General features: G+C 40.2%; 1 protein-coding gene across 2 annotated transcripts in view; it reads left to right on the top strand.

Annotated features, from left to right (window-relative positions):
• LOC134210895 (uncharacterized) overlaps positions 1-17,283 on the top strand; it is a 100,002-nt gene that overhangs the window by 56,037 nt on the left and 26,682 nt on the right. For both annotated transcript variants that reach the window (XR_009978884.1, XM_062687321.1), the window contains exons 2-3: positions 4,493-4,639; positions 4,763-6,503. Coding sequence is in view for 1 of the 2 variants with exons in the window: in XM_062687321.1 (XP_062543305.1) it covers positions 4,524-4,639; positions 4,763-6,503 (1,857 nt within the window). In the remaining variant the exon portion in view is untranslated. The remainder of the gene's footprint in view (positions 1-4,492; positions 4,640-4,762; positions 6,504-17,283) is intronic.

Here is a 17,283-nt window from a genome sequence, read left to right as displayed (position 1 = left end):
TCGTTAGAAACGATTTTGATTTTTCTCTTGAATACAACTCCATAATATGCTAAATCTAGTATTATTCTCATCATTATTTTGTGAAATAATAAAGTTTGAGGTGTCACCAGTGTTGGTAAAATCATTCATAAATCTCAGCGAATAGCTGTGACATGGAGACCATCTATAGAACAGCACACAATCGGAGCATGAATCTTCTTGCCTCACGTCCTGCACACTAAGTTCAGCTCGGCATTATTTGATTCTTTTACCGAGATCCGCACAGCCGAGCGCTCGGTTCGTGACTTTTTGCTGATATCTCAGCTGAAAAAGCAATTTGTTTACTGTGGCTCTCAAAGCAGCCGCCGTAATCATACGTCCATTCAGCCGATATTTCAGCTAATGAACTTTAACCGAGATTTGCACAGCCGAGATCGGTGGAAAATTTTAAGTGTGTGTGGACGGCTTGGTTAGTGGTATGGAAGCCACCGTGCCAAGACAGGCAAAAAGATCCAGTCAATAATGATCTCCCCCTGTGCTGTTTTGTTTGATGTTCACCGATAAAGCTTATAAACAAATATAGCCGATAAAGCCATAATCACATTGGCAACTCTTTAGCCCTTCAGAAGGCAGTGGCAACTATATTACCACCATCAATTTGTTTTTCTGATCATTAACAATTCAAGTAACATTTAAAGTTTTATAACGCTCTCGAACGCCATAATTTAGTCTTCAAGAGTATTATAAAACCATAATAAAACCAAAATGTTACTAGGGAAGAGCTCTGCTTATTATTTCCCATGTAGTCACTATACTAGGTAGTAACACTCCAGATAAATTTTAGCCATAAACAATTTGAAATGTCAGTTTGAGAACAGTGTTTCTACGACCAGATCGTAAGCTTCGAGTGGAAGAAGGATTTTCAATTGTAATCTTTTGCCTTTCTTGTATTTGGTTTTTTGGATTTTTGACGAAATTGCGTTTTTTTTTTTTTCAAGGAACAAAAGTGCAATTTTGTTTCACTTGTGATGCGTTTTTCGACTATAGGACTCTTCACTAAAAAATGTAACGTGCCTTGTTTTGATTTGTTTTACGTGAAACCTATTTTTTAAAATCTTTTATTTATTTTTGTTGTTGCCGAAATTGCGCTTACAAGTCAGTGGCAACTATACTGCCGTAATCTGAGAAAGTGACGTAACAGCCAAATTACAACATGCATGTTTGCCATTTTTCTGTTAAAGAGCTCGATGAGTACTACTCGTTAACACCATTTTTGGAAAATGGCGTATACGTCACTTTTTCAGATTACGGCAGTATATTGCCACCAATTTTTCAATGTTTATGAACTTTTTAATGTATAAAAACACACACATTTGAATTGAATACCATGTAAACGTTATGTCTCATTGTTGTTTATTGTTTAGATTCGTCTGCCTTATAAAGGGTTGACCGCTGATGAACCTCTGCCTCTCCAACCTAACCCAAAAACTCCAATAAATTTCGCATGAACTCGTGGCAAGTGCAGAGTTATATTTGACTTGCAGTGTGGGCGAGTGATTGTAACATCGTTTCCTCCCCTTTACATACATTGACTTGCATTCTGACGTGACAGGTGCCAGTGTGATCTAACATAAGAGATCATCAGTACTTGTACATTGAAGTTGAGTGCTAGTCCCAAGTAAACATCTGTTAAATCTCTGTGCAAGAACAGCTGATCTGGTCATATTGGAGTAGCAACTACTGGCACACTATGGGAATTTAGGCGGACATTAATCGGAAAATCGACTTTCACTAATCATTTTTTCACTATTTTTTTAAGATTGTAGATACACAAGATAAGAAAACCTCAAAATTTCAGGTCCCTACGAGTTATAGATTTTGAGATATTAGTTATCAAAGTTGAGAAAATGTAAAAACCGCGGGTATTTTCATCAAAATCTTGCTTCACTTCATACCACTTTTCCAAAGTTTTTTTCTGATACGATACCGAGATTTATATATAGCATTGTAAAGATAATTAAAAGAGCTTTCATAGCGTACTAAAAAAATTGTGATATCATGAAGAAAACAATTTTAAATTCAAAATACGAATAAAACACTGAAAAATAAAGGTATTTCCAATATTATCTACCACTTTTTTTCCGCGCATTTCCCCACGGTGATATTTAGTTGGGGATCATATTCGGGATGTGTACTTTCAAATTTCCACGAAAAAACGCGATTTGAAAAAATAAAAAAATAAAGTGCGTTTGTCCCTGAACATGTCTTTTTTTCCTTAGTGTGCATCATAGAAACACAAATTTCAATATTCTACTATAATGAACGTTCTTCCCCGTTTGTTCCTAATATTTTGTGAATGAAATTTATATTTTTCGTTAAAAGAGTCAAACTATTAGGCCCTTTTCAAAAGTTAGTCGCGTTCTGATACCACCGTCCTGTTATGACACTAAAAACATCTTATAAGCTAAAAAAAGGAAGAAAATATTTTTGTTCTTCTGTTTGTATGGGGAGTGGGGTGGTCAATCAAGCTCAAGCCAGCTCTCTATCCGATTGTCCGTTAAACAATTACTTAAAGTGCTCTTAACACCTGCTCCTAGATAGTGGACAGCCTTGCGTGAATCTTACATACTACTAGATAATGAACAGAGTCATTATTTGGGCCTCGGAAGGTCCTCACATCTATGACATCTTCCAACATGACCGATTTGAGAACACGGAAAATAGGTGCTACAGACTCCCTGACTCTCCATTCCAATGACTGGGCAAAAGAACACTTCCCTTCCAGCCTGTGCATTTGTGTCAAGCCTAGTCAAGTACATGACACTGAAGCACTGACTCACTGACTACTGTTGGTATAAAATAGCTTTGGGTAGTTTTAAAAACTTTTATGTACTGTAAAGGCCACTTCGGCCTTAGTCTGGTTAAATAAAAAAAATAGCTTTAAGAACTTCCTACAGCAAAGATAAAATACAACCATAAGACACGAGAGTACAATGCAGTCGGAGCTTGTTTGTTTATTTCAGACATTACACCTCTTAAAGCAAGCATGTGTGTCAGATTTGTACGACATCACTATTACGCACAATGTTAGCATAAATCTCTCGAAAGTATATATTTAAAGCTTTACCAACCAACAAGGAGAAAGCATTCCTACAACTAGTAATGATCACGCTTTGTTAACCTATCGTCATATCCAATATAAGAGGCAAAACCTAGGAGCGCTGCTCGATAGGATTCGCTGAACTCATTGCTCCGACGTTCGTAAAAAATGAACACCAATGCTAATGATGGCATTGCCATCATAGTGGTTAGTACGAACGACATATTAGCATCTATGATGATTGTACAATGAAAGTTATCGCTGTCGACATACACACGATCTAGCAACATATGCGTTACAATAAACGTGTATCGATATACGTACATTGTTGTCCACTAGTGTCGGACTGGTATGTAGCGAATGAGATTATTTGAAATTCGAGTACGGGATTCCTTTACTCGAATTAGTTCTGGGTGCATGTTGATATTGCAGTTCCCAAACATTTGATCTCAGACCTGTGAAGCTATTTAAAACCTTGTTCACTCCACCTAGTAGTGTTGATGCCATTAGTATAAATTAGAAAGGAAAAGAGGATAAAAATAGCATAAGATAGGTCTCATTGACCCCATTCATTTATAGTATGACATGGTATATTTGTCCATAAGATTTTTCAGAAAACAATACAATTCAGGATTATTAATGATCGTATCAAATTCAAATATTCCTACATAATTATTTAGATTAATTTACGACTTGGTTGTTTGAAATGATTCATAGTTTGAAGTAGGACATGGAATGACTAAAACAAAAACTCCCAATAAAGAATACATCTTCCTAGCCAGAGGATGCCAAATATTATTACAGTTCTGTATAAGACGAAATCTGTATAATATTTTGGCCCATGCTGAATTTTAAAACAATCATTGTATTGTAACCTTACAATTATGTTATACTTTCATGCAACATCTGTATAGAAAGCTTATAATTTTTTTTAATTGGGAGACTCTAAACAGAATTGTAAGAATTATTTGCTCTTATAATGTGGTATTTGTAGAGGTTAAAGAAAAATTGTGTATCATATGAGTAGGAGATATCCCTGAGCCAACAAACACTATATAGATATGCAAATCTGAGAACAAAAAGAATTTAAAGCACCGTGTTTCACTCATCAGGTTAGTGTTCTATCTTCAATTCATTTTTAAAATTATTTTGAACCTAATTACAAAATGGGTTTATGTTAACAATAATGAACATTTGTTTTTTTCTGCTGAACTAATTTTATTTTTAATTCAATTTATAAAGTATTATAACTAAGCTTCCCGATTAAAAAAATCAACTAATTGTGAAACTCTGTTACTCATATGTGGAAACCTATTTGGAACGAGATGCTTTACTCCACGAGCCGCATATCTAATCAAATTATAGTAGAGATTTTTTGCTCACACTTTTTTTCTCCCTCTCTCCCTTTTCCAGACGAGTTGTGATTCCCATTTTTGTAATCGACATGGCATCGTCATTTGCAAACTGTTCCTACGCGCCTGAGGCAAACGTTGTCGACGCGACATCCTTTAATTACACAGACTGCAGCGGAGCCAGTGGATTGGATGAGCGCGAAAAAAGGTAAGCGACTATGAACATTGTGGCGAGCGGGGTTCCACTGGATATGGTAATTTTCCATTGGTGGTCAATTTTTCCACAGTTCATGAATGTTAATTGATGTTATCATTCTGTCCTCGCTTTCAGAACGACACGTACTGGCAGTTTAACAAATCACTCTCTGCTGGACTTACTAGAAAAACATAATCGATACGAGGGAATTAATTTAACGCCACCCCCGAAAACCTCCAGCGGTCGGCGACATTCATCGGATTCGTTTCCGATGATTGAAGATGAAAACTATCAAATCCCTCAGCGCCAAATCAAGAAACCTCCCGGTTTGCAACTAGTTCCTCCTCCAGTGCCAAAACGAACCTTTCAGGGCAAATTTACCCAAAGGCAGTCAGATTCATTTGATTGTCAGAGTCGAACGTCGAGTGTAACACTAGATGGTTACCATCAGCAGCAGCCAAAAAGTTACGGTCAATACCGCCCGGACCGAATCTGCCAGTCAGCATTTGAAGAGCAAAGCTTTGGATTTTTTGCATCGAATAAACCCAAAAATATCGGTTCCTGCCACACTAGTTTAAGCACAACCAGTTTCGATGATATAGGTGATACGGATGATTACGTGATTTTTAACAAAAAAATGTCCTCGATAGAGTCGAATCGATCATCCAGTGACTCGAATAAGTCTCAAACCACAATAGACACTGGTTACGTCTCCGCTAACGAGAATGATAGATCCATATTTACTACGGCCAGCTCCACTAAAGGCGCATTTAGAAGTCGTTTCTCCTCAGAAGACACCCAATCATCTTTGGACAGTTTTCTGTCGTCCGAATTGCACCGCACTGATACTATCGATTCACTTCAAATGAACGATTCCCCTTTCAGTTTGAAAAAGAACATTTTTAACTTTGACGTGAAAAACGGCCAAATAAGAACTTCTACTTCAATATCTCCCAATTCTGCCGACGAAAAGATGGACAGCAGTTCACCACGTAGCATTGAAAGCAAAAGTGCTCGACGATTGCCCATGGTTCCCACGCGGAAACAATCAAACGTTCCACCGAAAATTCCTCCACCCACTCGAATAACTCCTCCCGCGCTGCCATCTCGTTCACAACAAGCATTCGAATCTCGCCAACTGCAAAAGCGTCAGCAGCAGCAACAGCAACAACAGCACTTGAACAATGCTCAATTCAACCACAAAACCAATCTGGATAACGTTCAAGAGCTTTACACTCGCCCTACCGGTTTCCGACGCAACATGCACAAACCCCCACCATTAAATCAGGTGCATCACTCTAAAGTAAATCAACGACAGGACTCCAACATATCAAGCGATAGTTTTTCGGCTACTTTTAGCCCAAGCTACAGCAACAAAAATATGGAAGCACCCCTCCTGCAGCACACCTCCAAGATGAACCGTTCGACGATGCGAAGCCATCAGCACAAACAGTTGCTACAGCAACAACTCCAACAGGCCAACCAGAATACGTCCCTCAACGCCAGCACACAGGACTGCATCAAGCAGCAGTCCGTCGTCTCACCGCAGGATAGTCTGAATCCAGCCACCGTGCGATCCATTCCCCCGCGAGTCACCATGCGGCAAGATTCCAGCATATCGAGCGATAGTTTCAGCCAGACTTCGAGCCCGAGCTACAATTCGAAAATCATGGAGGCACCGCTGCTCTCACATGCGGCAAAAATGCCCAAGGTGTCGAAACCGATTGCGACTCGCAATCTGGAGGAGGAAATCGCCAAAGACGCTGCCGGGGATCAGAACGGGTCATCGGTAATCATCAAAAGCGCATCAACGCCCGCCAGCTTGCAAACGATAGTGCGATTGTCCAACGGATCAAACGTTTCATTGCAGGGAAAGGTGAGTTTATTTTCAGATGAATAAATTGTTTTTTTTAGCATTATGAATGATTGCCTTCAACATTTTCAAAGGCTGTTTGGGCGAAGGTGTCAATAAAGGAGGCATTGATGCAACTTCAAAATCGGATAATTTAGAATTCGATAAAGCGAAGGTCCTTATTATGAATTCCACTTCACGGTGGAAGGATGAAAATATGATGTTAAATGAGCGAAACTTTATTACGGATTCCGCACAAGTAACAAAAAGTGAAAACTTATTATGGATTCCACATTTAGAGAGAAGTGTAAGAAAGTAATTTTGTTCTGTATGCTTCTGGAAAGTAAAAATAATTTCGTAAATATAAAAACAATGCAATCAAGCTCGTTCCGTTCTTCTAGTCGTAGAAATTTTTATTCGATATGTTTTGATCGATTGATAAACTAAATCATGAGATTTAATTCATATATGAGAAGGTTAGACGCAAGTGAATCTGACATTGATCACACTTATATAACAAACTCAAAATTATATTTTGAAGGCTGATATCCCATGACATCTCACATCTGTAATGCTCAGAACCTACTATAAAAATATAGAATCCGTCGAGCCAAAATGGGTACTCAACGAGCTTGAAATTTAAATGAGAAAAAACAGCTAAATAAATGTATAAGCAACGTGTCCCTTTCACTTTTTAGTTGTAGATGCGCTGTAGGTGCGGAATGTTGTTCATTGGTGACATGAACAATCTTCACATTATTACGAAAAATCGCAAGGGACTTTTATAAACAAAAACGTTAAAAATTGATAAACCATGATGCAAAAAGTCGGTCTCTCTACCGTGGCGGAACGCGCCATCCAGCTTTTTCACGCATGCACAGTACTTGGATCAAAGTGATTGGTTATGCGATGTGGCATAATGGTATCTTCCAGACGTTTTATCAGTGAGATAAAGTCACATAAAGCGCTTCTTTGAAGGTATCCAGGTCAATAATCAATCCTCCTAAAAGTGAAATAAAAAACTACCGCTTTACCATGTACAAGGCTTGTGTCTTCACAAAAGTTGTAGCAAAAGTCCCCTCATTAAACCTTGTCTGGAACACCAAGGGGTCGTTCAATAATTACGTGCGTATATATGGGGGAAAGGGGGGGCTGTCATTTTCTTACTCTTTATATAAACAAAAAAATATTTCTATGGGAAAATTCTTACAAGGGGGAGAGGGGTCCGAAAAACCAAGAAAAAATGCTTACGTAATAAGTGAACGACCCCAAGTTCGTAATTCCATCACTTTTGTAGATTTATTACGTTTCATCAAGCGTTTTTTGTCAACAGGTTTTAAACATGTTCATTGTTCATCAGATAACCATGCGAGCATATGGAAACGCATGGTGCATTGATCCATCAACACCTTGTAACTAAACCAGGGCTGACAATCGTCATCGTCATAGCACGAAATGCCACAGTAGCGACGAGTTGCATTGTCTTCATTGCTACTCTACACATCGTCACTGACGCGCACGACGATAGCTTTCGTCGTGTAACCAAATCGTCCTGACGACATCGAAGAACGAAGACTTCATACCGTTATTCTTCAAGCGGCAGCTGTCATGCGAAGATTTTTACTAATTCTTTGTAATAATGAATTTGAAGCAACGTATGAAAGCGTTATGAATGTTTTCGATACATTTATGTTACCAAATTTCCTACTATTTGTTTATTTGAGACGCTATTATGTTTTTAACGAGACCGTCTATAATGACGTGCAATCAATTGTGTGAAGAAATGACGACGAAAATCGTCATAACTCTTGGCTGCGCGACTATCGTCGTGGTACGCATGCGGCGCGAAGAAAACGAATAGGTGTTGCGTTGTGCAATGTTATGACGAAGACTAATTGTTTTTCGCTTTCTTCATACGACGAGAATGACTATTGTCAGCCCTGAACTAAACGTTTTGTGCAAAAATTGAAGCTTCATAATACATAATACCACTTAGAGCCATTTGCATCAAGTTACGATAAAAAACAACCTGATCTGAGGTCAAGGCCTAATGTAAATAAATTACGTACTTGGCGTCTTCGAGTTTCTCATGAGCACTGTTGCTGCTACTTTTATGAAAACACAAACATTGTAGTTTTTTTTAATAGTAATTTGTGCAACAAGTTGCAAAAAGATGATTTTTTCAGCACGAGTTTTACGTTTATCCAACGAGGCTTGCCGAATTCTTCAACCACCTTGATTTCGTCACCACCGATACCAGCCCTAACTTCTCTTGAACCTCTTCCTATCGTGTACTCCTCCTTCGGCACTAGGGTGGTCTAACCGGTAGTACCGAAACGGGTAATACCGGTATTACCGCCCAATTTTGGGTACCGAAAACGAATCTATGACAAAAGGTCGAAAGACAAAAGGTCGAAGGACAGAAGGTCGAATGGACAAAAGGTCGAAGGGACAAAAGGTCGACAGGACAAAAGGTCGAATGGACAAAAGGTCGACGGGACAAAATGTCGAAAGGACAAAATTTCGAAAGGACAAAAGATCGAAATTACAAAATTGATTAAAATTGAAAAGCCACAGTATTGAGAACATTACAAAGGAAAACTATGATGTAAGTACCGTCATCGGGGGTGACACTTGGCCAAATAAGGGTCAGGTTGACACATGTTTTCAACAAATTCAGCACAAGAAAAATTTTGAGCGATTCAGATAGCCGACCTACAGACTGTTCGTGAGAACGATGGTTCAATCTTGACTTGAACCCACAACCTCTGATTTCTACACAAAATTCTTGTCTGAAATTCTTGCAACATGCTCTGCCCATCGTACCCTTCCGGCTTTAGCTACCTTCTGGATACTGGGTGCGCCGTAGAGCTGGGCTAGCTCGTGGTTCATTCTTTGACGCCACACACCGTCTTTTTGTACACTGCCAAATGTGGTCCTAAGCACTTGTCTCTCGAATACTCCGAGTGCTTGCATATGCACAATCATGTTTATATCCTGGAATACTATTGCAGGATCGTTCATGCTGTGTAACATGAGAGAGATTTTTTCGTTAATGTTGTACAAAATACAACATCACGCATGTTTGAGTTGTAATTAAAATGATTCGTACGGTTGAATCACCGAATAATGTGCATAATGTATATTGTTATGTACGGCTTAAAGGCAGTCTTTGTGTACATGCTTCAGTGTTTATTTCTTATTTAAAACCAATAACAACGTCACGTTGAATTAAAACCAATAACATCCCCATCTAATACATGATGATGAGGGGAAAATGAATTTGACACACATTTATACAAGAGACTGACAATCTTCTGATTCTCCATGATCGACATCGGAATGTAATGTATAGGAATGTATAGGAAGTCGCGTTGGCAAAATAATTAATAATACGACACTGAATCAAAGATACCAAAACCAACGTATTTCACTCAAACATGCACTCGAAGCGACACGTGTTACAAGAGCACGATCTAACAATTATTAGTTTTCAGTTCTCGTCCCGAGAACTAATCAAAATCATACGATGCTCACCCAGGCTGCTGAATATTCCCATGAAATAAAGAAGGAGAAATCTCTGGGAAATGTAATAAGCTAGATTTTTTTTCAGAAACATTTTTAAATGTTGTCCATTCGACCTTTTGTCCGTTCGACTTTTTGTCCCTTCGACCTTTTGTCCCTTCGACCTTTTGTCCCGTCGACGTTTTGTCCCCTCGATCTTTTGTTCCGTCGACATTTTGTCCTTTCGACCTTTTGTCCCTTCGACCTTTTGTCCTATCGAACTTTTGTCTCTTCGACCTTTTGTCCGTCGACCTTTTGTCCTTCGACCTTTTGTCTTTCGACATTCTGTCCCAAAGCCACCGAAAACACCGGTATTAGAGACGGAAAATACGTGGAAAATACGTGGCGTTCCAATTTACGGTGGAACAATTATCAAATTAAGCCACAGAAATTTCCGCCACTATTTCGATGCTTTTAACTTTTAAGAAATAAATCCAAGAGAGACGATCCAAATACGCCGAACTTTTTCCTTTTTAAATAATTATGCCGTGAAACAATTAATCAGAAACGATTTTGGCATTTTCTTCGAGGCATCCAGAGCTACTTTGATTAAGCAAGCGTATGGGATCTTGAAGCGTCTTATGATTCCTGATGCGATCGTTGAAACAGAGACAACGATCATACCTGACGATCGGTACGAAGAAGATGCCTCTATGGATTTTTTCTGCTTCATCGGTCAAAGAACAACTTGTGAAGAGACTGTAGCAGAGCAAAACACTTGCGTTGCTGGTGGCAAATACGTTGACGCCAGGATCCTTGCATACAATCCGTAAGGAATTCTTCTGCTTTGAATCGGAAGGGATTAAGGGCAAGTATTTGGCACTGATTTTCGACAGTCTTGGAACAATTCGTCCTACTTCGGTTGAACCAGAGAGGGCATTCTCAGTAGTTGGCAACATTGCTAACAAAATCCAATGCAGATTGGGAGATGAGTCGCTCAATATGTAATGTCTATTTGAATTTCGCTTTGCCCAGCTCAACAAGCAATGATTTAAACATTTGAAATTTGTCAACAAGTATTGCTTTTCATCCAGAAGTCCAAATCAAAAGTTTTTATTTTACAACCTGAAATTTTCACAAAAACCGGTATTCTACCGGTATTGCCGGTATTGACTCCATCAAACACCGAATACCGGTATTTGACAAAAATGGCCAATACCGACCACCCTACTTCTTCTTCTTCTTATTGGCATTACATCCCCACACTGGGACAGAGCCGCCTGGCAGCTTAGTGTTCATTAAGCACTTCCACAGTTATTAACTGCGAGGTTTCTAAGCCAAGTTTACCATTTTTGCATTCGTATATCATGAGGCTAACACGATGATACTTTTATGCCCAGGGAAGTCGAGACAATTTCCAATCCGAAAATTGCCTAGACCGGCATCGGGAATCGAACCCAACCACCCTCAGCATGGTCTTGCTTTGTAGCCGCGCGTCTTACCGCACGGCTAAGGAGGGCCCCCTACGGCACAGCCTAATCCGCACCGCTTATCTTCCTCTTCGTACCGTGAAAATCGTACCACTCGTTCGTGAAAATCGTACCACTCGTATCAATCCCTGACCCGAGTATTACTCAATTACTCCCTCAAAAACAATGTTGCATAGGAGACACAAAAGACCATCACCTTGCCACAACCTTCTGCGCGTTTCACATGCACACTTAAATTATTTTGTAGACCTCGGTAAAATTTTTGCCGAGATTCCAACAGCCGAGATCTCGGTAATATTTTTTACTGAAATTCGGTAATTCCTTTACCGAAATCTCGTCAATATTTTGCCGGAATTCGGCAAAGTTGATTTTTTGCTGAGATCTCGGTAACGATTACCGATGACTCGGTAAAGTTGACCGAAATTATTAACAATATCTCGGCTGTTGGATTCTCGGCAATCGGTAAACTTAGAATTTTAAGTGTGTAGACTCGGCAATGCTCTTGCAACTCGAACTATCACCCGATCCATCGTTGTCTTGATCAACCATGTCATTTTATCCGGAAACCCGTGTTCATGCATAAGTTGCCATAACTGATCTTCATCGATTGTATCATATGCGGCTTTGAAGTCGATGAATAGATGATGTGTGCACGTTGTATTCGCGGCGTTTCTGCAATATCTGGCGTACGGCAAACAACTGGTTTGTGGTAGAGCGTTCGCCCATGCAATCCTGGCACTGTTTCACGAACTCTTCTGAAATTGGTGGTCGACGCCATGCAATTTTGAGTTCCTTGTAGGCGGCATTAAGCAATGTGATCGCGCTGTAGTTCGCTACAGTAGCGCTACAATCCAGCTTATCGCCCTTTTTGTAGATGAGACACGCGACACTTTCCACTACTGCGGTAGTATCTCATACTCCCAAACCTTGCTAATAACCCAGTGCAACGCTGTAGCTAGTGCCTCACTACAGTTTAAATGGTAGTTAGTTAGGCTTTGTTGACATTCAGCCAGCCAATTTCCTCCTGGATTTCGTGGAGATCTGCGCGCGTGGTCCCAGGTTTTCACCACCCCGTCATCGTTGTCTACCATATCGCCGTTCAGGTGCTCTTCGTAATGCTGGCCACAACCTCTGGATCACCTCACACTCGTTCGTAAGAATGTTCCCGTTTATCTCCCTACACGTGTCAGGCTGTGGCACGTGGCCCTTACGTGTACGGTTCAACTTCTCATAGAACTTGCGTGCGTTATCAGTGCGGTACAGTTGCTCAGTCTCTTCCCGGTCTCAATTTTCTTGCTGGAGCATTTTTCTTCCGAAAATCGAGTTTTCCCTGTTCCGCGTCCGTTTGTATCGTGCCTCGTTCGTTGTCGTACGATAATATTGCAGCAATCTCGCCCATGTTGCATTCTTCTCCTTTACCCAGTCGTTTATCTGATCCGGGGACGTTTCTGCAGCTTTCTGGTATAATAAAAAATCTCGCATAAAACGCGCACGCTAATAATACTTTACTTAGTGATTTTAAAATTAATATCACAAATTATTCAGCATTTCAACGAATTTCCCGATAATGCATTTGATTGTTTGATTGGGTTGTTTAATAATGCACAATCACTGCTACGTGGGTCAATCTGGGTTTTGCCTTTAGGGGCTGTCCACAAACCACGTAGACCGAAATTTCACTTTTTCAAACCCCCCCGTCCCCCCTAGTAGACTTTCGTAGACTTTTTCAAAACCCCTCCCTCCCCCCTATGATGTCTACGTACGACTTTACCAAATTTTACAAAACATCATATGTGATTGAAAAAATATGGAAATCAACCAAGTTTTAAGCAATTCAGCTATTCAATTCCATCTCCATGTAATTACAACATTACAACATTACAACAAAATTCGAATTTCAAACTTAACAAAATCACACTGAGCAAAATCCAACAAAACAAAAATCAAATTGAAACGAAATCAAATTTAATCATCTGACCCTAAATCCTGAAATCAAATCTCACACCCAATTAATTTAATTACTGTCGAATTCAACTCCTCCTAGAAGTGTGCACCACCATCGCCGACATTTCTGCATCGACGCGGCACTGATAAAATCTGTCACGCATCTGACCTATAATTCTCAACGCCGGTTCACAATTGTGAAAATCGTGAATTTACAGAATTTAAAAAAAAATCGAGTTGAAATTTCGAGAATGTCAAGTCTACATTCCAATAAGTTTTGCGTGGAAATTTCGTAAAATTTCCCAATTGATAACCTTGAAATACTCCAAATAACTCTCCGTGATAATTTCGATGCTTTTCTTGAAAATTCCATGTAATATCCCACTGAATAATCATCTGTTGAAATCTCAAGATTTGTCTTCTAAATTCCAAAAGTTTCCCCGTTAAAAAAACCGAGTAATTTTCCGTCAAAATTTAGAATTATTTCCCGAGGTAATTTTTAGTTTAAACGGACATTCTGAAATATTTCCCGTGGAAATTTAGAATGGTTTCCTACGATATTTTTTAATTTGTCTTGCAAATTTGGAGCAATTCCAAAAAATATTTTCTGAATAATTTTCGGTGGAAATTATGGAGAATTTTCAGTTGAACTTTTTGTGAACTTCTTGTAAAAAATTCGAATAAATTTTCATAAAAATTAGTAGGGTTTTCTTTTTACAAAAATTGCAAATATTTTTTTTTTGTGGAAACTCAAACTGTTTTTGGTGGGAAATTCAAATAATTTCTCGTGGGAGTTTTCAGCAATTTATTTAGAAATTCCGAAAATTTTCCATCGATAATTCCAAAGAATTTGCATTAGAACTGCCGAGGAAATTTACGAATAAGAATTTTCCACGGGCATTTCGAACAATTTTGCTTATATTTGCAAAGAATTCCTCGCCAAAATTCCGAAGAATTTCCGAAATTAAGCAAAAAAATTCGGGGACTTCCCAGAAAATCTCCAGTGAATATTCTGAAGGGTTTCTCGCAGAAATTTAGGTGAATTCTCTTTACAGGTTCCAAAGAATATCTTTTGGGCATTCCAAAGACTTTTTCTTGGATATTCCAAAATACTTCCTTTGTACGACATAATTTCCATAGTTTGCAAAGAAGTTCCTGCTGAACATCAAATGAAATTCTAGTAGAATCTGCAGTAAAATCCAAGTGAAGATTTTGAAAAAAAAAAACGAAAGTTTTTATAGAATACTTTGGAGAATTTTCTTGCTTTACACAGAAGAATTTCCTGGTGAAATCCAAAATAGTTTTAAGCCGTAGCTCAGACTTTTACTTTAGTGAAATTCATTAAATTTTTAAGGAGAAATGCAAAAGATTATTTCGGTAAAGTCATGCAAAAAAAAAACGGAACATCCCAAAAAAATCAAACAAGTGAGCTTCGCACGAAGCTGCTGTATAAATCGCTTTTAAAAACATTAAATTAAAAAGTCTACGTAGACTTTTGGTATACCCCTCCGTCCCCCTTCGTAGACTATCGTAGACTTTTTCAAAACCCCTCCCTCCCCCTCAAGAGTCTACGTGGTTTATGGACAGCCCCTTATCGTATACTAAGTATACGAAGATAAAGGCTATATGATCACTCCAAAACCAAACTTTTGATAAAAGGCTTGGAGACCCATAGCGTTATATACCAATTGACTCAGCTCGACGAATTGAGGTGATGTCTGTTTGTGTTTTTTTTTTCTTCCTAAACAATGGAGGGGGAATCTGCTCAACAGACATCCTGGGTTAACCAGGAAGTGCGGGGTTAGGGATCACCGAGGGAGGCAGGACTACATCCCCGACCCGCTAAACCGTTTCCATTGCCGCCAAGCCCATAGTTCCTTCGGTACAACCAGAAAGTAATGCTTCAAAGGGGGGCCAGTGCACAACGCACCCTCGAGGTTAGCTGCGTGTCCTTGCAGCACCGAACATCGTAACTCGCTTTTTTAGAAGAACACCATGGTATCGTGCCAGCGCGTTGCCGGCTTTCCAGGTGGCCTTACCACGCCCTATGTCTTCGGAAGGTGGGAAGGGTCGACTTCGCGCCTGCTTCCCTCTGCACGACTGGTATCAAGAATGATGATGCCGCGTGCACTCCAAATTGACCTTTCTGCGATAGGGCCTATTCGCCAGCACACAGAGGGACTTGCCGACGCGAGGCCTACGCCTGCCCCAGCCTTGGCGAGGTCCCCTTTCCGTCCTCGGGCTCGGAACCCGTCCGGTTGACCGATGCCGTGAAAGCGACGATACCATGTTGTTCTTCGCGCGGCCACTTGTTCGACAAAAGGATCGAGTTCGACCACAGAGCATGACCACCGGTATGACCCATGAAGCCGACTCCGATCCCTTGGATCACCTCTTATTTGCGCCTGAACTAGCCATCCTTGAGTCTACGCGCCACCTTCTGTGTAGCTCCGAGACGATTTGGGCGATAGCCGATAAAACGGCGTTCCAGCCAACTTCATCTTTACACATCCTCCGAACTAGGTTGTCCGGGGTAGTGTCCAGACCACATGTGGCAAGCATGTGGTCACGCATTGCGCGAAAACGTGAGCACACGAACAACACGTGCTCCGCCGTTTCCTCTAAACCTGCGCACACCAAACATTCGGGCGAGGCCGAGCAAGCCAGCTGCGTTACCTGCACTTTGATTTTGCAGCACGCTTAAACGCCGGGCACATCGAACCCCCCATGGGGTGCTTGCTGTTCACAGCTTTGCTGGAACAAATCAAACAATTAAGAGGGTTCGTGCAGCATTGTGCCTTATGTACCTCCAATCCGCAGCGTCGGCAGAGATTGCTTCTGTCAGGGCCTTTGCAGTCCCATTGCTTGTGCCCCGGTTCCAGGCACTTGAAGCAAACTTCGGGTTGCTCGTATATGCGCACAGGGCATACCGACCATCCCACCTTGACGCTTCCTAACTTGACTACCTTGGAGGCGTCCGCTGCAGATAGCCGAACCAATGCTACCTGCGTCCCTGCCGGACCTTTCCGTAGCCGAACGGCTGCGGTGGGCGTCTCCACTTCACACTGTCGCCGCAGTGCCGTGACGAGCTCTTCGACGTCAGTGATCTCGTCCAGGTCTTTAACCCTTAGATTCACCTCTGTCGTGAGTGCCCTCACCTTGACCGTCTCGCCTAGGACCTCCTCCGGATGTCTGTTTGTGTGTATGTATGTATGTGTGTATGTGTACAGAATTTTGTAGACACACTTTTCGAAACTTAGCATTGACCGAATTACTCGTAACAAGTTCCATTTGACTGAGAATCCTGTCCTATTGTTTGCTATTGAAAATTGGGCAGATTGGGCTATAGGATCAGAAGTTATGGCCAAAATACTATTTTCTATGCGCAAAACACGCTAAAAAACACTCACTCATATTTTTCAGTATTTTTTTTGGCACGAGAAAGGCATACAACACCTTTAGGTGGATTAATCAGGGTTTTTTATATTGAAATCGAATTTTATATTGAAAAAAAAACTTTATCACTAGCGTTTCCTCAGCGACCCATTTTTGCTCCATGTATATTCATCTTCTAAAATAAACAACTTTCACACTTATGTCTTGATACCGCCTGAATTTTTTTTAATTAAAAAAAATACAAACTTTTTTTTTCGTCGAGATCTCAGAACTTTTCATTTATTTTACCGAGGTAGGCATCGTCGTGTTTCATGTTTGCTGAATCCCAGTAAAAGTGACGTGAGATACAGTAAATATTCTGCTGAAGCTCAGTTCTGAAATTCACTGAGCTACAGCGGTGCCCGATTTTAGCGAGCTTGAGAAAGACAAACTCAGTGTGTATGTCATGTTTTTTATAAAACTAGATTTTT

Source organism: Armigeres subalbatus, chromosome 2, assembly GCF_024139115.2.
Source record: "Armigeres subalbatus isolate Guangzhou_Male chromosome 2, GZ_Asu_2, whole genome shotgun sequence".
NCBI classification, from domain to species: domain Eukaryota; kingdom Metazoa; phylum Arthropoda; class Insecta; order Diptera; family Culicidae; genus Armigeres; species Armigeres subalbatus.
The sequence above is the reverse complement of the archived record's forward strand: the minus strand, read 5'-3'. Positions and strand labels throughout refer to the sequence as shown.